General features: G+C 40.9%; 1 protein-coding gene across 6 annotated transcripts in view; it reads left to right on the plus strand.

Moving 5' to 3' along the window:
- LOC109408405 (uridine-cytidine kinase) overlaps positions 1-21,560 on the plus strand; it is a 36,462-nt gene extending 14,902 nt beyond the window's left edge. Inside the window, exons 6-7 of one of the 6 annotated variants that reach the window (XM_019681716.3) lie at positions 10,881-11,000; positions 11,329-21,560. In XM_019681716.3, the coding sequence (XP_019537261.3) occupies positions 10,881-11,000; positions 11,329-11,357 (149 nt within the window). In that variant the 3' untranslated portion in view covers positions 11,358-21,560. Of the gene's footprint in view, positions 1-385; positions 1,094-10,880; positions 11,001-11,328 lie in introns of those variants that run through there. The other 5 variants (XM_019681717.3, XM_019681719.3, XM_019681718.3 and 2 more) reach the window with 5 other exon arrangements.
- Positions 21,561-21,838: the final 278 nt, after the last annotated feature.

A 21,838-nucleotide genomic window follows, 5' to 3' on the forward strand; every position in this document is an offset into this window, starting at 1 on the left:
TTAAGTTGATGTGTTGATGCTTGAAACTAATTCATTGACCTACGGTCTCTCATGGGTGTGATGCTATTAAGCCATGTACTAGAAACGAGGAAACACAGTTTCAGCCAGTCTCTTGGAAGTGTTGATTTTCAACATGCTGCGGAACTGTCTCGCAGCATTTTTGACTCAACGTGAAACCATTGTCTACCTCCAGTTTGTCATACCGCTTGCCTTCTATTGCTCTGCACTTTCTTATCTGTGATTCTCTTTCCCTCACACGCACACACAACCTTCTCCGGACTCTTATCTCTCTCTCACTCTTATATCTGAATGTAAATGCTCTGTTCACAAGCTACTTCCCTGTTTTCCCACTGTTGTTTTTTGCTTTATTGTATCGTTTTTACAGTTGCGATTGATCTAATTGTGCACCACATTAGCGAGATAGTGCATACAAACGCCGGAAACACCACCAACGGAGCGCAAGTGAATCACATTGCACCCGGCGACAAACACGAGACCCACACTTAGGGATTCGCTTAGTGCTCAAAATGTGTCCAAAAGAAAACCAAGAGGGAAAACAAAAAATCAAAGTCAAATTGCAGTTTTTGCATTATGTGTGTGTTCATTGTAGTCTGTAGTGTCTCGAAGAGGCGAAAATTGTGAGCTTATCCGACAGCTATCATCCAATTGTTGTTGGCTGTCACTTGCCACCGACCCCCCCCAATTGTATATGCCTAAGCCTAGTTTGATAAGTTTGTAACGAAACCCATTTTGTACTGTGAAACACAAATAACCCTAAGCCATTTTGGAAAAAAGTATTAGTAGACCTTCGAAGCAAAGTTAAGTCCAACCAGCATCACCGCAAAAAAGTCTGTGCATTTTAAGTAAACATTCCCCACTGTTTGTCAAATTGTACCACCAACTCCACCTTGAATCCCCGTATCCCTTGAATCCGTCAGCATGTCATTCCTGGACAGAGAGGTAAAGTAGAAGTTAGATAAACAACCCAATCAATATTTTCTATGTCAAACTTACATATGGATGGTATCAGGTGTATTGCCTTTTCGATATACTTAGAAGAATTACACAATAAAGGAGGGACTAGATCCATGAATTCGTTTTGTTATTTCAAATTATTTCACACAACCAAATTTCCCTATTTCTGTACTTTAGCGTTTAAGTCGATACGACTCAAGGTTTTAGAAGCCTTGTTATTCTGAAACCACTGAAATCCCACCCATTGTTGTACACCATATTTTTCCGTGCCAGCTCTATCTGACGTAAACAGCCCTCCAAGCATGGGAAACATACACTCAATCTAAAGCGAGTGTACTTCATCCTCAGCACAGTAAAATCGTTCGACTTCCATTATCCATTCCATTTCTTTACCAAGCATTGGACAAAGCAAGAATCAACGGCTGTTGAACCCGAATGGCAGTAGTAAAGTAGTGTATGGGGGCCGTTCAAAAAACCACATATGGACTTTCTGGGAGGAGGAGGGGGTTTTGAACAAAGTCTCCGAGTCCATTCAAAATTGTTGCGTGGACAAAAGTCTAGGAGGGGGGAGAAGCGGTCTGACACGGCCAAAATTCGGTCTACGAGGTTTATGAACAGCTCCTCTTAAGCAAACATGGCCCGGAAGAAGCTGAGTCAGGCAATGTTACTTTCACATGGCGTCGTTTGACCCGACTTTCTACTCTTGGAAGTTAGAATCAACTTGTGGGACCAACTTCCTTTAGTGAAATGATTTCCAGTTCCAGACCTGGAACCTTACCTACCTAAAGGATTTTGCAATCCCCGTTAGTTCCTCATCACCCTCTGCTCATGGCCAGTCCCAGTCAGAAGCGGTTCTACAAAAGGAAAGCAAGGACTAGGATCATGCCGCGGAAAGAGTCCTTCGATGATCCCCTCCAACATCTCTGGAGATTGCTCTGTAGGAGCCATTACACCTTTTGTCTAGGCCATCACGATCCTGTAGGCATCACCCCACGGATTCGCATTAGCACTAAGACAGAGACCCTCAAAGCAGGCCGTTTTGCTTGACCTTATCTAAGTCTTCAGCGCGATTTTTTCAGCGCTGAACTCCACCACCCGTCGTTCGTTTCGCTCTTCCTCAGTTGGTGCTCGCTGCATCCGCCGCCTAGCCCGTAGGGAGGTGCGAAGAAGGTTCGCAATCGCTTCAGTCCACCAGTAAGCCGGATGTCTCCCATTTCAAGAGTGGACTTGTCTAGGCAAGGTCGCATTGCATGCTAGCAAGAGCACCGCCACCAGCAGGTCCCCGCTTAGTCCGAGTAGGTTATGTTTACGGTCCCTAAAAACCTCGTTGTTTAAGTACGAAGTCTTCCACCTATGAGGGCTTAGCCTTGGCCTACTCACTTCTTCCTCTACCCGCTGCCTGCTGTTGTTGTAGTCGATACTGTTGCGAACTGTCAGGTGATCGCTGTGAGTGTAGCTATATAGATATATCGTCTACTCTGCAGTTCAAACTATTTGTTAGGCCAGGGCTACAAAAACTAACCTCAATAATAGACTCCGCACCGTTCCGACTAAAGATACTCTGAAAGAGAACGTGCCTCTGGAGCCGACCTACTGACACCTGATACCTGAAAGGTACTCTTGGTACCGACATTAGCCAGGTCGACATCTAGTATGGCCAGTGTCTCTAGCAGGATCTGACCCCGCTGGTTCGTGAAACGGCTTCCCAATTCCACGGCCCAGACATTAAAGTCACCCACTATTACCACCGGCCTTCGTCCTGTTAACACTGTTGTCATGCAGTCCAGCATCTGCGTAAACTGGTCAATCGGCCACAGAAGAAGATCCCGTATATTTTGACGACCACGAAGCCCTCATAGGTAGTAGACACCAACTCCTGGACAGGATATTTACCCGTTGTCCATATCGCCACCATTTTTCTGGACCCATTCGCGACCCAATTTCCATTGCCAGCGGGTGCTCGGCGTGGATCCTCTATGATGGCGATATCCGTGCCTCACTCAGAATCCGCCTGACTAATCAGTTGCTGAGCCGCGTCACAGTGGTTCAGGTTCAGCTGCGTTATCTGCACTGTGATTTGTTCACTGCGGCTTTATTGAAGGCCGGCCACCTTGAACTACCCGTTGGATGCTTGTTTTTCACGGATTTTCTGGTACAGATCAGACAAATGGTTGGACTCGTGCATCCTTGTTCCTTATGGCTTTCAGCGCTGCATCTCCTATACAGTTTGCTCCTGTCAGGGTCTCGGAAGAGGAAGAGCGAAACGAACGGTGGGTGGTGTTCACCGCTGCAAAAGCCGCGCTCAAGACCGAGATAAAAGCAAGCAAAAAGGCCTGCTTTGAGGGTCTCTGTCAGAGTGCCAATACGAACCCGTGGGGTGACGCCTACAGGATCGTTATGGCCAAGACGAGAGGTGTGATGGCTCCTACAGAGCAATCTCCAGAGATGTTGGAGGGGATCATTGGAGGACTTTTTCCGCGTCATGATCCTGGTCCTTGGCCTCCTTTCGTCGGACAGCCGGGGACTGGGGCTGGCGATGAGGAGAGGGTCACCGATGTGGAACTTGCGGGGATAGCTAAGTCCCTTAGCGTAGGTAAGGCCCCAGGTCCGGACGGAGTTCCGAACCTGGCCTTAAAAGTAGCTATTGCAGAGGCTCCCGAGATGTTCAGGTCTGCTATGCAGAAATGCCTGGACGAGGGAGTTTTCCCAGAAGCTTGGAAGAGGCAGAGCCTGGTACTATTGCCAAAGGCGGGGAAACCACCCGGAGACCCGTCGGCATATAGACCAATATGCTTGATTGACACGGCGGGGAAGGTGCTCGAAAAGATCTTCCTCAATAGAATGTTGCGGTTCACTGAGGGCGCAAATGGTCTTTCGAGCAACCAGTATGGCTTCCGGAAGGGGAGGTCCACCGTAGACGCTATCTTGTCGGTTACAAAAACCGCCGAGAAAGCACTCGAGCCTAAGAGGAGGGGAATTCGCTTCTGCGGGGTAGTGACTCTGGATGTAAGGAATGCATTTAATAGCGCCAGCTGGGCTTCTATTGCCGATGCGCTCTTGCGTCTGGGGATACCGGAGTACTTGTACAAGATTCTCGGAAGCTACTTTCAGAATCGCGTACTAGTATACGACACGGAGGTGGGTCGGAAGTGCTTTCACATAACCTCAGGAGTCCCGCAAGGTTCCATCCTGGGTCCGGTGTTATGGAATGTCATGTACGACGAGGTTGGAGTACCCAGTGGGAGTGGTGATTGTCGGATTTGCCGACGATATTACGCTCGAAGTCTACGGTGAAACGATCGAGGAGGTGAAGTTGACTACCGACCACTCGATCAAGGTTGTGGAGGCGTGGATGCGGTCCAGAAAACTGGAGCTGGCTCACCACAGGACAGAGGTGACGGTTGTTAACAACATGCAGTCGGCGCAGCAGACGGAGATCAGTGTAGGAGAGTGCACTATCCTGTCGAAGCGCTCTGTCAAGCACTTGGGCGTGATGATCGACGACAAGCTTACCTTCGGTAGCCACGTCGATTATGCCTGTAAAAGAGCCTTCACAGCTATTGCGGCACTGTCCCGGATGATGTCCAATAGCTCTGCGGTGTACGCCAGTAAGCGCAAGCTTCTGGCTAGTGTTGCTACGTCCATACTTAGGTATGGCGGCCCGGCGTGGGGTACCGCGCTAAGTACTGAATGCTACCGACGGAAGCTGGAAAGTACTTACAGGCTTATGTGTCTGAGGGTTGCAAGCGCGTACCGTACCGTATCACACGACGCTCTCTGTGTCATTACTGGTATGGTGCCTATCAGCATTCTTATCAGTGAGGACATGGAGTGCTTCGAAATGCGCGGCACAAGAGGCATACGCAAGACTGTCAGGATGGCCTCTATGGTCAAATGGCAGCGCGCGTGGGACAGTTCCACCAAAGGAAGGTGGACCTATAGGTTGATACCGAGGGTAGATAGTTGGATTAATAGGCGCCATGGGGAAGTTTCAATCCACCTGACACAGGTCCTTACAGGTCATGGTTGCTTCCGACAGTATCTACACCGTTTCGGGCATGCGGATTCTCCCGAATGCCCAATGTGGAATGGTTTAGAGGAAACGGCAGAACACGTTTTGTTCGTGTGCCCGCGTTTTCGCACAATGCGTGACCGCATGCTTGCCACATGCGGGGAGGACACAACTCCGGACAACTTGGTCCAGAGAATGTGTAGGGATGAGATTAGCTGGAATGCCGTTTCAACGGCTATCACCCACATCGTCTGGGAGCTACAAAGGAGGTGGCGCGTGGACTCGGAGAATGGCTAGTCCAGATGCAGTACAAGAGGTGGTCCAGGGGTTCGAAGTCGGCTTCGTAGGTCATACCGGTGCCCTGCGGTCGAGATCGACCCTTACAGCGATTAAGTGGCCGCGGAGAGGAAGTCCCGGTAGCGGTGCTGTCGTGGCGTCAGCCTACTGGGTTGGATCTGAGCCCGCGGTTGGAAAGGGGTCCCCGGCAAGGGTCGGGGTAGGTTAGACCCTGCTTTCTGCAACCTACGGATGCATCTGATAGGGCCTGAAGGGTAGTAATACCCTTCCTTTGCGGGCAGGTCAGATCGGGTTGCATGTGGGCATCAGTTCTTGATGTCCGCTCAGCAGTAGGGCGCGGGCGGGGTTGACCCTGCCCGCCTTCCGAGGACAAAGGGAGTGGCGAGGACCACTCGGGAAACTGGCTAAGCGCCAGCAGGCTATCGTGATGGACTCTCCAGAGCGAGTCATCGATGTTCGTTGCTGCTAGGCTACGGCAGCTAACCTTGAGGGTGCGATATGCACTAGCCCCTCTCTGAAGCAATACCTTCTTGGTGGTTCCGGAGAGACGTAGGGTTTGGCGACCATAGGAATGTGTTTTACTGGGTCGAGGAGAGAGTAGTCCTGGCTTCTACCGGCATTGTTGAAGACGGCCTCAACCCCACACTACCCTAACCTTCCTGTTAGGGTGTCTGATGAGCAGATTTATCCCCCTATGGTTTAGAAGGAAAAAAAAGGGTCTCGGAGAATGGCTAGTTCAGATGCGATACAAGAGGTTGTCCAGGGGTTCGGAGTCGGCTTCGTAGGTCATACCGGTGCCCTGCGGTCGAGATTGACCCTTACAGCGATTAAGTGGCCGCGGAGAGGAAATCCTGGTAGCGTTGCTGTCGTGGCGTCGGTCTAATGGTTTGGATCCGAGCTCGCGGTTGTTAAGGTTCCCGGCAAGGGTCGGGGCAAGTGAGATCCTGCTATCTGCAACCTACGGGTGCATCTGATAGGGCCTGAAGGGTCAGATCGAGTTGCACGTGGGCATCAGTTCTTGATGTCTGCCAAGCAGTTGGGCGCAGGCGGGGTTGACCCTACCCGCCTTCCGAGGACAAAGGGAGTGGTGAGAACCACTCGGGAAACTAGCTAAGCGCCAGCATGTTACCGTGATGGACTCTCCAAAGCGAGCAATACCTTTTTGGTGGTTCTGTAGAGACGTAGGGTTTGGCAACCATAGGAATGTGTTTAGTGGATACGAGGAGAGAGTAGTCCTGGCTTTTACTATTGTAGTAGAAGACTGTCTCAGCCCCACACCACCCTATCCTTGATATTAGGGTGTCAGTTTGCAAATTATCCCCCTATGGTTTAGAAGGAAAAAAGGGTCTTTGTAGTCCCATGACTTGTGTCCTGGTTCCAGACATCTGGAGAAAGCCTCCAGTGGCTCGTGGAATGTCAGATGACATACGCACCAGCCCGCCTTGAATCCTCCCTACTTTAGCTGATTTTTATGTCCACCACAGGTAACTTATCCAAAGCTACCTGTGCCCATGCAGGACCCTAACAGCTACGACGACCACCATCACCTCGCACTGTTGCCGCAGTGCCGAAATCCTAACAACGGTCACAATCCCCTGTTCCCTTCCATCCGGGACGGGCCAGCCTTTTCAGGCCCACCCTTCCCAGTTTTCCGGGACGCCTGGCTGAAGTTCGACTTGCCGATATTACGGCCGACCTTTGGGAATAGTTCGCCTAGCCTTGCGGTCACCGCCAGACAGCTGTTCACCTGACGGTTGCTTGACCCGCTTCTGCGAGAGCTTATCACGAGTAGTCGCATCCGCCACACCTTTTGGACTTCCTGCGGAAGCGAAGACCTTCATATGGGTAGACTTCGTAACCTCTACTTTCACCGGCTCCGCCGCTGCTGCAGTTTTCACGAGTCTCACGTGATCCAGCTTGACATCTTCCATCGACTTACGAAGTCGCAACAGGGCCGTTTTCAGATCCTTACTTATGTTGGACTTCGTGGACGCAAAGTCGATGATCTTGTCAAGGTACTGCTCAGCCACCTCGATTACGAGCAGTCCTTCTCTATTTTGGATGATGGCGCTCAACAATCACGCTCCATCCATCCATCCATCGGAGCTTCCACGCTGGAGCTGCGTGCTTAGCTTCCCGCTCATACCTCCTCGCTTCTTCTTAATAATAAAATGTTTGAAGCTGTAATCTTGAGATTTGTGCGTTTGAAGTTCTGATGCACTGTTGAAGCGGGATTTCAAGACGTTTGTCCTTAACGGAGACCTCGCTAACATGACGGGCTCTGCCGCTGCCCGGAGTTGCAAGAAGTTTATCATAGTCCTGCTTGACTGCCATCGTTGACTTACGAAGTCTCATCAGGGCCTGATTGAGGTCCTCACTGTTGTTAGACTTCGAGGGTACAAGGTCAATGATGGAGTATTGCAGTCCATTGCAGAGAGCCCTTCTCTATTTATATTGATGACCCTCATCATCCTTGCTTCGTCCATGATCTCTTCCGTCAAGTTAGCTGGCGAGGATATGGGGTTTCCTACTACATGCGCAACTGCCTCCTTTGGTATCCGCTGACCTCGAATATTTTTATTTATGCTCAGTTTCTTCGCCGGGGTCATATTGACTCCTCCGGCTCCAAAGGGTTGAGATAGACACCACAGTAGGAACATATTTTAAAATAATAAAAATATGACAAAATTGTCTTCAACAAAAAGATGAACTTACTCTAAGATACGGCCACTCAGTCTTTTGATATTGAAACGTTTGGACACGGATTAGTGTCTTCTTCAGGAGAAATTAACCTTAAAATTAACATTACCAATAGTCCGTTAAAAGTACCAAAACATCAACAGGACAGTTACAGTTAGACAAAACACAAGACCAGAACGACCAAGGTGATTTCCCCTGAAGAATACACTAATCCCGTGTCGAAACGTTGCAGGACAGTTAATAAACATCGTTTCACAATCAAAAGACGTAGGGGAAAAGCGGGTAACACCGTCAGGGTGGGTAAGCCCGTCATCCCAATGATTCTACCAGAAAATAGATATTTAGTAGCTTTTTGGCCACACACCTTTTTTGTTTTTACCATTTTTACTTTTTTGAGACACATGGTACCAACATTGACCTGTCAAACGCGAAGAAAATAAACAAAACAAACGCACACGTTGTTGCACCAACGGTGGAAGTAATTTTTCGTCGGTAGTATTTAGCCTCTAGATTACAAAACAAGTATAGAAATTTATTTTAATCAATCATGTATTCTCATCTGTACTATTCTTTAGTGCCAAGATTCATCGAAAGGTCAGTTTCAATAATTTTTCAGAAATTACGGTGCAATTTAAGAAAAGTTGACTTTTCGGGTAAGCCCGTCACTCATCGGCCAGGATTCTTTCAAGTACTCTTTTTGGGATTTCTTCGGGTATTCCTCCAGTGATTCTTCAAGGAATCACCTGAGGGCTGGCAAAATAGAATCATTATTATTTTTATCTAGTTCAGTTAATCGAGGCGCAATTACGTTTGACGCTTTACGGAGCCGATCGATATATCAAGCTAAAAGTTACGTTATATTGAGGTATGACCGTGTGTGTGAGGGTTCGATTTCCAGTCTGTCCAGGATCTTTTCGTAAAGGAAACTTCCTTCACTTTCTTGGGCATATACTAGAGAATATCTTCGTGCCACGATATACACATTCAAAATGGCCATTGACAGAGTTAAAAACTGTGGAAGTGCTCAAAGAACGAGCATAACAACAGGCTTTTTCCAGTTGGAACGTAATGCCAAGAAGAAAAAGAAGAAGAGAACGAGCGAGGTTTTTTTGGTAGTATGTACTTTTTACCACGGTGTGAAAGGTTAAATCCTTGGCTGTTGTTTCCAGTTATACTGATGTACATGGAGAACAATGGCATGATCGCTTAGGTAGATTTTTTCTTTATTTGGCAACATGTCGCATATACCTACCTTAAAATTAACGATCATATAAAAAAACGACTGATTAGAATAATTGGTAAACCATCACACCTCATCAAAAATATGTTGAAAACATTTTCAAATTAAAATCTTCAAAAGTATCTTGAAAAAAAGGTATGACGGACTTACCCCATAGGGGTGACGGTCTTACCCGCACTGCATTAACAACATCAATATTTAATATGTTTTTGTTATGTACATTATTCGGTAGAATAAACATATTTTGAAAATTTTAATGCACAAATCTTATAAAATACTAATGAATCAAACATTCTGTGTAGTTAAAATATCAAATTACCTCTTACATTAATTTTGAATAATCCCAATGCTTAAGGTGACGGGGTTACCCCTTCCTCCCCTAATCGTTTCTAAGAGAAAGTTGAAACCGTACAGTCGAGCTTCCAATAGCGATAAACTTACATATACTGAAAAACTCCTAGAGAATCGAAATCCGTGAAAACGTCCGAGGAAGATTTTTCTGGAAAACTGGACCATCTTCAGGGCCCGATACACAAATTAACAAGCCACACAAAGTTGTTCAACCTGACGCGACGGTTTCAAAATTGAACAAAATTGTGTGAATTTTTGGTTTGTATATCGAGTTCTGAAGATGGTCCAATAGCCGGACCGAAATGTCGGCGATGATCAGTAATTAATCAACGCAAATTGTAAGACTACAAGCCGAAATTTTTTCCAGAAAAATCAATAATCATCCAGTCGAAACCTATAAACATACGAGAAAGATACCAAAGAATATGGTGGTGGTCACCAGAAAAGCGTGTAGATCATGAATCTCAATGTTCGAGGGGGGTATCAAAGGGATTTAAAGATTTCAGAGGGCTTCAGGGGGTGTTTTGGCAGCCTGTCAAGGAGTCGTTTGAGGGAGTCTCGTGGGACTTAAGGTGAAACTGGAAGCATTTCCTCATTTTTTTGGTTTTTGATTTTTTATTAAATAACAAAGCAATATTTTCAAAATCGGTTTTCGTGCACATGTAGAGTATGGATCAAGGTATCTTCTGATTTTTTTTGAGGTGGAAAATGTTTTCCATTTTCACAGAAACCATTTTTTTGTGAAATTATGTTGAAAAATGGTTTCTGCAAAAACGAAAAACATTTTCCACCTCGAAAAAAAATCAGGAGATACCCTGATCTATACTCTACACGTGCACGAAAACCGATTTTAAAAATATTGCTTCATTATTTTATAAAAAATCTAAAACCAAAAAATGAGGAAATGAATCCAGTTTCGCCTTAAGGGGGACTCCAGAGACGTTGCAGGGAGTTTTAGAGGGTTTTAGGGGCGTTTCAGTCGTTCAGTGTCATTTCTGAGCTAGGGTCTTCGACACTTTCAGGTATTTCAGGAGATTTCAAGAGGTTTCCAGAGGCGTTTTTGGGTTTAATAATGAGAGTTTTATGGGGTTTCATTGATATCAAGGGTTTTAGGTGGTTTCATGAAGATTGTCAGGATCGTTTCAAAGGATTTATTAATATAGCAGCACAATGCTTAAAAGGGAAACGTACCCCTTATCAGTCAAAACCCCGGTGAACCATCATATCTCAATTCACGCTCGCTTCTTTTCTGCAATCAATTGCAAATAATCCGAAACCCACTCCCATGCTCTATCGTGCTTTCAGTGGCCATCGATCTGATCGTGCAGCACATCCGCGAGTTCCTGAACAACCGAACCCGGCAGGATCACAGCCCGCACCTGGCCAGTGGAGGCACCAGTGCGCTGAATCTACCCCGTGGCCGAGGTAAGATAACGACTAACGATAACGATCCACATTATCGGCCACACTAAAAACTCAATCCACGCCAAACAAACAAAAAATATACGATTTTTTGGAAACATTTCAATCGCTCGCGTCACCCTCACCACCTATCAAATATATATCAATCGTTCGTATACCTTGTTCTGCGTTCGTTCACTTATACACTCACGAGTGTGGGCTTAAAATTTTCTTTGTTCTTATCGTTCGTGTATCGATCGTGCGCTGTTGCGTGTTTTGTAACTCTCACCGCATCCGGATTCATCACAATCATCACCACTACCACCACCACCACCACCACCGTCACCCGTAGTAGAGGCCCATTGTTACTCACCCCAATAATGCTACTTTAAATGGTACTAATAATAATCAGTAGAATAAAAGAGGCTGTCTCTAGGATTTAGTTTAGATGATTTCAACAGACAGTGGTCAGAAATGTCGTACAAAACTGAAAAAAAAACAGAGCAATTCCAATAGAGCAGATTGACGCATTTAGCAATATCATGTAGGTCCATTGAAGAATGATTGAATATCAAGATGATCGTCAAAACGAAAAAAAAACTTTTAAGGATGCGTTGTCTTGACATACAGTCAGTACTCATAACTTAACTACACATTTGGATCATTTTATTCTGCTTAACAGCTTGGACAGATGGCTTTGAAATAGAAAATGATAAAAACGATTTTTCTCAAAAAACTTACTTTTTAAACAAAAAAATGAAAAAAAATAATCATAACTAGGGACAATGGAAATTCGCGGCAAAAATTCTTAAATTTCTCGGACTACTATTGTGAATTTCGCGGCAATTTCGCGGTCCTATATGTTTGACCGTTTTGTCGAAGAAAACTCCAAATTTACTTGGTTTTGTGAGGAGTAATCATAAATTTACTGAAAAAGTAGCAAATTTGAAAAAAGTATAAAACAAATATATATTAAAAATGCAATAAACTCGTAAAAAACTTTACACAGTCAAAAGTTATCAGTCAATTTTGCTAAAATATTTGTAATTGTTGGAATTTTGTAGGGTGTTTTAACGATGTAACCCAATTTCGCGGCATTTCGCGGAATTCTTGAAATTTCGCGGCCATAGCCCGATTTCGCGGATTTCGCGGCTTCCGCGAAATCGCGAATTTCCATTGTCCCTAATCATAACACTGATATGAAAGTTTTTACGGACACGACACGACACATAAAAAGCGAATACTCAAAAAAATGTTGGTTGGAAGCGGTTGAGAACTGATTCCGAAATCGTAGTCACCACATCGGCGTTTTTTGGAAAGACATGATTCCAAGATAATCGCGTTCAAAGTTTCAAACATAAACTACGCGCCCATAAAAGCGCGAGGTGCAAAACGCTATATCTTTGCTTTAACGGCTTGGATCGGAATTCCTTTTTAAATTTATCTAGGAAATCCTCAAAAATGACTTCAGGAGTAACACCAGGAAATGCTCCAAAAAATCATCGCGGGATTGCTTCGAGAACTCCTCCGGGTTTTTTTTTGAATTTTTTTTTCAAGAAATGTCTCCAGGAAATCCTCCAGGAATTACTCCAGAAATGCCTACAGGAATCCTTAATACAATTTATCCAAGAATTCCATCAGATATTCCTCCAGGAATTTCTCCAGAAATTTATTCAAGAACTCCTCCAAAGGTTCCTCCAAAAAAAAACCTTCAGGAATTCCTCCAAGAAATTCGCCAAGAATTCCTCAAAGAATCCCTCCAGGTATTCTTCCAAGAGTTTCTGTCAATAATTCCTACAAGAATTCCTCGAAAATTCTTCCAGGAATTCCTCCAAGAATTCTGCCACAAATTCTTACAAGAATCCCTTTAGGAATTTCTCCAAAAGTTTCTTCATGAATTCCACCAGGAATTCACGAAAGAATTTCTCCAGATATTCATCTAAAACTTCTGCAAAGAATTTCTCAAGGAATCCCTCTAGATGTTCCTTCAAGAAATCCTCCTGGAATTCACCCAAAACTTCTACGACGAAAAATTTTCCAAGAATTCCTCCAGAATTTACTTCAAGAATTCCTCCAAGAATTTTCCAAAATTTACTCCAGGGATTCCTCGGATATTTCTTTCAGGCATTCTCCAGAAATTCCTCCAGGAACTCGTCAAGAAATTATTCAAAGGATTCCTACAGAAAATACTACAGGAATTCCTCCAGGAACTTCTTTACTTAGAAGGAATTCTTCCTGGAATTCCTCCGGGGATTTGTAAAGACTTTTTTCAAGAATTCCTCCAGAAATCTCATCATTAATACCTCCAGGATCCTTCTGGAGAAATTTCTGCGGAAATTCTGAAGAAATTCCCAGGGTAATTCTGGACGAATTTCCAGGGAGCTTTTAGGAATTCCAGGAACTCCAGGAGAATTTTTAGGACTAATTATCGGAAGTATCTCAGGAGAAATTCTGGTGGAATACCAGGAAGAAATTCAAACGGTATTGAATTGTAGTTATTCAGAAAAAAAATAGTTTTCGAAATCACTCAAAGGGGTTTTTTCCCTCTTTCCAAATTTAGAGTTAAAGATAAATAAATACATAAATAAATTAGAAAAAAAATACGTTTAAAGAGCTTAAGTTTGTCTTCGTGCAATTAATATGCAAATATTTGTTTTTTTTTTCTAATATATGTTAACGCTCTCTGGATCAAGGGTTTTATATTTTCAACAGAAGATTAAAAATATTCGTAACAAATTGAATATAATATAATAAAATATAAGCAATACACGGCTTTTAGTTTCGTTTTTTAAGATTTGTTGAAAATGGAAAGTGAAATATTTCAATACTAGCTGTTCCGTACTCTTTTATCGTAAATTTGAAGGCAATATTGTTTAAAGTGTGTATTTGAATTAATTTCCGGTAGAATTTTCATGAAACGGATTAATCTATAAAGTCGGAAAATCGGGATGAAGAATTAATGTTAGAGCCGGTATACACCATGAAGATTTCTTTGGGAAGTCTGGGCTAACGGCATCACAAGAACAATCATTGGAAATGCTAAGGAAGAGATTAAAAAAAACTTTATAAATAAAAAAAACTCAAATATTAGCCCTGGTGATATTTATTCTAAGTTTCTACAACAGAATAACTCAAACTATGAGTTGCGTACTTATTAGATCAAATAAGCGTGCGTCCCAAAAGTTTAAATTCAAAAAAAAAATTTGAGAATTTTTTAAAATTTTAGATTTTTTTTTTTGTTTTCCGCTTTTTAACGAATTTAAACAAATAATCAATGACAAGCATCTTCATAAGTCCCGGAAAGGATAAATTCAAATTATAAAAGAAGATACCTTTTTTAGTATTTCAAGAGCCTGATTGAAGTTCTTTCTAGAATAATTACTGTCAGACTTCCGGTCTACGTGTTTTCTCAATTCTTTCGGATTGATATTTTCTGCTAACATAATGGTCACTGTGTGCGGAGTTATTCCGATGGGTCACTGGATCAGATTCTTATCAAAAGAGCTGTCTTCAGCAAAGTTGCAGGAAAAATATAGTTGGATTGTTCTCCGAACAAACCATTATCTTTTTTGCTCGATTTTAAGAATTATGTGTCATTTTTTGAAAATGTTGTTTTGTTGTAACACTTTCTAGGGATATTTGGGAATTTTCATGTGTTCTATAAACTCATTCTTCGTAACGAATACACCTTGTTCTGTTTTTTTTTTATCGGATTTATGCTCCAAGTAGAACACAGTCTGCTCAACTTGAAGAAAATCCTAAAAAAGATTTTCTTGTGGAATCTTTGCAAGAAATTCCTGGAGGGAACCTGGGAATCCTGCAGGAATAATTACAACATTTATAACAACTAGTGTGGGCTGCCTTTCCTTTTTTCAGGCTGGTTCTATTTTATGAACACGAGAAAAAGCGGGATGAAAGACGGGGCAAGTCTCCCTCTTCCATCGTTCTTTTGCTCGTTTTTGTTTTAGAGATGAGCGAGTAAGAAAAGTAGCTACCAACGCTATTAATAACAGCTGAGATTATTCTAAATCTTCCTTCTGTGATTCCTACGCGGATTACTACAGAAATTGTCTTAGAATGTTCACAGTAATTCCTGTTGGAATCCTAATTGAGCTTCCTTAAAGAATTCTCACTGGAATTGCTCCAGGAATACTGCTGGTATTTATTTAGCAATTTCTAACAGACTCTAGCAGGAAGTTTTGCTGAGATACCTCCGGCATTTTTTTTTTGCTGGGAATCCTCCTGGAATTCTTGGAGGCCTCCTTACAGAATTCACTGAAGAAATCTCAGCTGTAAATGGTTGAGAAACCCCAGCAAGAATTCCAAGAGAAATTCTAGTAGCAATATCTGCTGATACCCTAAAATAAATTCCTAAAGTGACCAATGCACAGTGGTCCACGAACCAGATTTACAAGGAAAGATGCATTCAACGCCTTCAAATGAGTTTTTAGACAAATATGGTCTTCTACAAAGTTGGCCCTCTTTAAAATGTGCATGAAAATTAGGGTGGTCCATATTTTCAAAGAATTTGGTAACCAAACTTTTTTATTTGTAAGAATAACTGTATACATTCTTCGGGACAGTTGTGGATCTATCAATTTTGAGCAAGTTTGCTAAAGACACTTTTTATGTAGTTTTAAAATTGATCGATCCAGAGGTATTTTTCTGAATAAGCTTAGGGTGGTTCAAGAAAATCGGTTTTCTGGCGTTAACTTTTTCAGTTTCGATTTTTCATCAAACTCGCCCAAGAAACACTTGTAGAGCATTTGAAGACGCGTCGTTTCGTGCGCTGAGATGGTCGTTATCTCTTTTGGTTCAAAAGTTACAGGCGTTTTTTCTTAAAAAATCATAGTTTTTTAAAAAGGGTTTATGATGGGTTGGGGCAAACATAAAAAATATCTTTTGCCCGTATTCAAAAAAAGAAATGTTGTTATAAAACGTATCAAAAATTTAGAGGGGTGTTATTTTTGACACTCACGTGAAAAATACTTGAAAAGTGCCTATTTTTTTCTAGAAAATCATCAATATCTTATGAACGGAATGACGTAGCAACATTCTCAGCGCACGAAAATGCGCGTTTTTGGAAGCTCCAAAAGTGGTTCTTAGGCGACTTTGACGAGAAATTTGAAACAAAAAAGATAAAGCAATAAAACGATTTGTTCTAGCGTCACCCTATGAAAACTATGGGAAAATGCTCCAAATTTGGTCAAAACAGTTTAAACGCTTTATCTTTTTTGTTTCAAATTTCTCATAAAAGTTGTCTAAGAACCGTTTTTAGAGCTTTAAAAAATGTACATTTTCGTGCGCTGGGAATGTTGCCACGTCATTCTGTTCAAAAGATATTGATGATTTTCTAGAAAAAAAAAGCACTTTTCAAGTATTTTTTTCTTGAGTTACAAAAATAACACCCCTCTAATTTTTTGATATGTTTTATAACAACATTTCTTCTTTTGAATAACAGTTTTATTCTAATGAATAAAAGTAACGCCAGAAAACCGGTTTTTCTCGAACCAGCTTATTCAGAAAAATACCTCTACATCGATCAATTTTAAAGCTACATAAAAAGTATCTTCAGCAAACTTGCTCAAAATTGATAGATCTGCAACTATCCTGAAGAATGTATATAGTTATTCTTGCAAATAAAAAAGTTTGGTTCCCAATTTCTTTGAAAATATGGACTACCCTAATTTTCATATATATTGAAAAGAGGGCCTTATTTTTAGGAACAACTTTGTAGAAGATCATATTAATCTAGAAAATCATTTGAAGGCGCTGAATGCATCTTTCCTCGTAAATCTGTTTCGTGGATCATTGTGCAATGGCCACTGACCATTGAAAAATAATCTATGAAGGTTTCGCAACAGGGTTTTCTATAGGAAACCTAAAAGAAGTCTCTGAAAGAATTCTTGGAGGAATCACAAGAAGGATAGAGAAAGGAATCCTTTCATAAATCTCTGAATCAATCTCAACAGTGTTTAGATTTTTGAGGAATCCCAGGCACTTCTAGAGAAGTGCCTGATGAAATTGTATGCACATTCCGGCTGGGGTTGCTGAAGAAATACCTTCAAGATTTTGTCCAAAACTTCCATCAAGAATACCTACAAGAATTCTTATGGCATTACCACTAGAAACTTCTCCTCCAGCAATTCCTGCTGTAATTTATTCATGGATTCTTTAGAAATATAGTATTCATGCTGGGAATCCCTATGAGCTTATTATCCTCCAGGAAGATGTTCCTGCAAAAAATTCTAAAGGAATGGCGGTAAGAAATCGTGAAGAATCTCTAGAAGGATTTCTTGAACAAATCTCAGCAGTAATTATTGGATCACAAAGAGAAACAGGAATTCGTAAATAAATCTATGAAGTAATCATAGCAGGAAACCCCGGAAGAACTCTACTCTTGAATCTCTATTCTAGGATAGGGAATTCGACTTATAAGCACTTGATTCTCTAGAACGACAGTTAAAATTTGCCCTTACGTTTCGGTAACGTTTGCTATCATCCTGATGAATGAATCTTAACTGCTTTCGTTCTAAAGAATCAAGGGCTAAGTGGACCAGGAATTCCAGGAGGAAATCCTGGAGGAATTTTCGGATGCATTTTCCGAGGGACCCCAGAGAGCATCCCTAGAGCAATGCCAAGTGAAATTGCTGGAGAAATCTTTTAAAAAATCCTTTTGAATTTCTCCAGGAACGCCTGATGGGATTCTGTTAGAAATTTTCACCAATGACTCCTCTGTAAGTTGAAGGATTCCTCTAGGAATTTATCTCGGAATACCTCCAGAAGATCTTGCTGGGATTCCTTCATGAACTCCTGCCAGAATTTTTCCTGGCATTTTCACTGCCCAAGTAACATTTTTTTAGTTAAATAGATTAAAAGAGGTTCTTACAACCATAATAAAACCAAAACAAAAGGTAGTAGATTTTATGATGGTAGTGAAAACCTCTACAAGACTAATTTGCCATCAAAATGTTACTTGGATGAAGTTTCTCAACCATTTCCAGATTGTGATCCCGCCACGAATATCACGAGACATTCCAGATGAATTCGAAGAGCAATTTCAACAGGAATTCTCAAAGGCATCTAAAGAGGATTTCTAGTAAAAGTAAGATTATTTCCTAAAAGGAATTTGAGAAATTCCGAGAAATTCAGAAGGATTTCAAAAAGACATTTAGGGTGAATTTCTAGTAGCATCCATAGAGAATAGGCCTGTCCACCTTTTCAAAAATGTTCTCTGATTCTCAAGTCCACCCCCATATTTTGATTGGCATACTAAAAGAAGTAACTGGTCAAAATTTCAGCCAAATCCATTGAAATTAAAGGGTGCATCAAATCAATTTTGTGTTTTTCGACTATTTTTGAATTTCTAAAAATCATAACTACACTAAATATTGTCAACACTTAAGGCGAAACTGGAAGCATTTCCTCACTTTTTGGTTTTTGATTTTTTATTAAATAACGAAGCAATATTTTCATAATCGGTTTTCGTGCACATGTAGAGTATGGATCAATGTATCTTCTGATTTTTTTGTAGTGGAAAATGTTTTTCGTTTTTACAGAAACCATTTTTGAACAAAATTTCACAAAAAATGGTTTCTGCAAAAATGGAAAACATTTTCCATCTCAAAAAAAATCAGAAGATACCTTCATCCATACTCTACATGGAGGAAGTACATATGTGTAATTATCACATTTGTAATCAGAAAAACCTTGAAGAGGTGATTTTTGATAGATTTTGTTCTGGAACACCCTTATATACGTAATAAGTTAACATTTTAAAACGGCATCATATTCTCTCATGTTTTGTGATTATTTGCTTCTTTGACATCAATGCTATAGGAATTGAGCAAAAAAATATTAAAATTCGGGAAAGGCAAATACGTCCCAATCAGATTTGATGCACCTTTTAATTTCAATGGATTTGGCTGAAATTTTGACCAGTTACTTCTTTTAGGATACCAATTAAAATATGGGGGTGGACTTGAGAATCAGAGAACATTTTTGAAAAGGTGGACAGGCCTAATAGAGAAGTTACACAAAGATTGCTAGATGAGTCCCATCAAAAATAATTAAATGAACCTCAGCAAGAATTTTAAGAGCGGTAATTCCAGAGAATATTTTGGATAAATTCCAAGAAAAATTTCTGAAGGAATTCTTGGCAAAATCTCTGGAGGTACTACATGAGGAATGTTTGGAAGAAACCCACCCGGCATAATTCTTTTGAAAAAAGCCTATTGAAATCACAGAAAGAGCTTCTGCTAGTATCCCAGTGGGCATGACTAGAGGAATTCCTGAAAGAACACTTGGTGAAATCCGCGAAGAAATGCCAATAAAAACTCTTGGAAGAACCCATGGATTTTTTTTTTTAAGTTGCCTTGGAACTCCTCCACAAATGTCCAATGGAAAATTCTTGATGAGATTGCTCCAGAAGTTTCTCCAAGTATTCCTATACAAATCCGTCCTGTGATTTCTCCAGTGATTTTTCAAGATTTCTCACTTTTAGCAGCACTATTTGTGACTAATCTGAGAAATTATGGTGGGCGTAACGACTCGATTGTATTCAGTTAAACAAAGGATCCAATTTTTTGAAAATCAAAAAAAATTTAGCCAAGTATCGCTACTCCACAATAAAAGCAAAGATCAATATCGCACATTTTTTGATAAAGTGTACTGCATAGCAACTTTTCTGTGCAGCTATGCCGTCTCTGTATATGTTTTTGTGTAACGTCGTTATTTTTTACTGTCAAAGCCATCTGTCAGCATAAAACATCAGGAACATTCTAACTAACAGCATTTACACTAACTTTGGTAGAAATAGTAAATAATCTGTTTTCGTACGTAACAATAGAATATAACACTTTGATCCAGCTGGTATTTAACACGACTTTTTTCGTATGTAAGATCATTTAAAGGTAAAGTACTAACGCCATATTCTAGTGCACCGATAATCACTGCTTTAGTTAAGAGCCAAGCAAAATTACGTGAAAGTAATCAGTGTGTTTGATTTTTCTTTAAATAAAGCTACCTACAAACACTAACCAGACTAGAAGCCACGCCACTAGAAGCCGAATTCTTCTCTGCTAAGTTGGTTTGATGTTTGTGTAATTCACCAGTAGTCGACCTTAACGGCGAAACCATCATATATACCTATATCGTTGTTCGTGATCATTTAATCATAGTGGCTAATTTAAGCTAGCTTTACACAAAAAAAAACGAAAACATCCGCGCCGCCAAGAGTTGTTACAAACTAACCCTTCCAGTTGGTTTTCGTTGCGCATTTTATCTCCCATTTGCCATACAAACGAACAGAAATTTCCCCCCATTCTTGTAGAAACTCGACAAAATGATCATTGAAAATGTCGTTTTCAAATCACCTGAAAATGTCCTCTTATTGATACTCTTATTCTGTTTTGATTCAAAATCTAACCCGATTCTAGTCCGATACTTCGTTTTTCATTGAGACAAACAAATGAAGATGTCAATTTGAGCTAAACAATAGAGTGCAACTCCCAGTTTACAAAAAAAATCAAGTCAAATACAATGTGTATAAAGTTTGCATTCACCCGACTACTAACAGCTCAGCAACGTTAGACTCCAACTTTACCAAAAATTAGCGCTAGTATCATCAGTTGTGAAAAATCCCCTGATCGATGGTAGAACCAACCAACCAACCACCCTTCACCATTTTATCGCTAAGTGTTTAAGCAAGTTAAATTCTCTCTATCTCGTTATCCATGTTGTTGGCAGTGCTTTCAAACTCCTAAAAAAGACAATCGCTGTTGCAACTGTTATAAAGTGTTTTCCCATTTCTTTCTATTATCTCTCTCCTTTGTTAAACCATCGCTACAACAATACTCGGTTTGTACTGAAACTCCTGATCTTATTCTCCCACTGATCCAAAATAAAATTTAAAAAAAACCTCGCGTGCTACACACTTAACTCGAACAAATCAAGATGAGAGCACTCCTCCCTCTCCCTCCTCATCGTCAAGCTTCCGACGGTTCTCCTCGACCATCATCAATAAGAAGCTGTTTTCAGTCGTACTCAACTACTAATGAGCAGCAATACAAGAATGTTTATGAACTGACAACTAGTAGAGGTATAACCTAGCGACAGATGGGAAATCTCAATAAAATAATAAACAACAATACTATATAACACACTGGAACACCCTAGAGCCGAGTTCGTTTAGGCACAGTAAAAAAAAACCAAAAAACAAGAAGCCGCGTTCCGTGATCAGCAAAAGAGCAATAACCGTACATTGACACACCATTGTTGCTCGAGAGGAGCGGAAATGTCTAGTTTTTTATCGAAACAATGGCTAGAACAAAATGATATTATACAATTTAGAGCGAAGTGAAAATTTAATAAAAATAAAAAAAGTTAGGGGCTTTCAAAAGGGGAAACACAATGCGAAATTATATATGTTTGTATATTAGTACTTAAGTTCGTTTTCCTGTGTTGATTTGATCTAAACAGACCTACAGGTTACCAAATGAAAACATTGGTTATGATTATTATATATTTTATTGTTTAATAAACATTGAAACTATATATGACAAATAAATATTTAGAAGCTAGAAAGGTTTTGTTCTTCATCCGAAATATTAATCCTTTAGGAACATTGCGAGATCTAATTAATTTATGAGCGATATTAACATATGAAGTATCCATTCTGAGAAGTATTGTATAAAATTTACGCCATTTACAAGAGATCAAAATTTCAATGGAAGGGTGACAAAGTTTTGAAATGAAAATAATAGCAAATTTTCTCAGGAATCCAAAAAAAATATGATGTGGAAAAAATTTTCACAAAGAAAAAAAAGAAAAGCCAGTAAAACTATGTCCGAACTTGCGGAAAA

Source organism: Aedes albopictus, chromosome 3 (assembly GCF_035046485.1).
Source record: "Aedes albopictus strain Foshan chromosome 3, AalbF5, whole genome shotgun sequence".
Classification (NCBI taxonomy): Eukaryota; Metazoa; Arthropoda; class Insecta; order Diptera; family Culicidae; genus Aedes; species Aedes albopictus.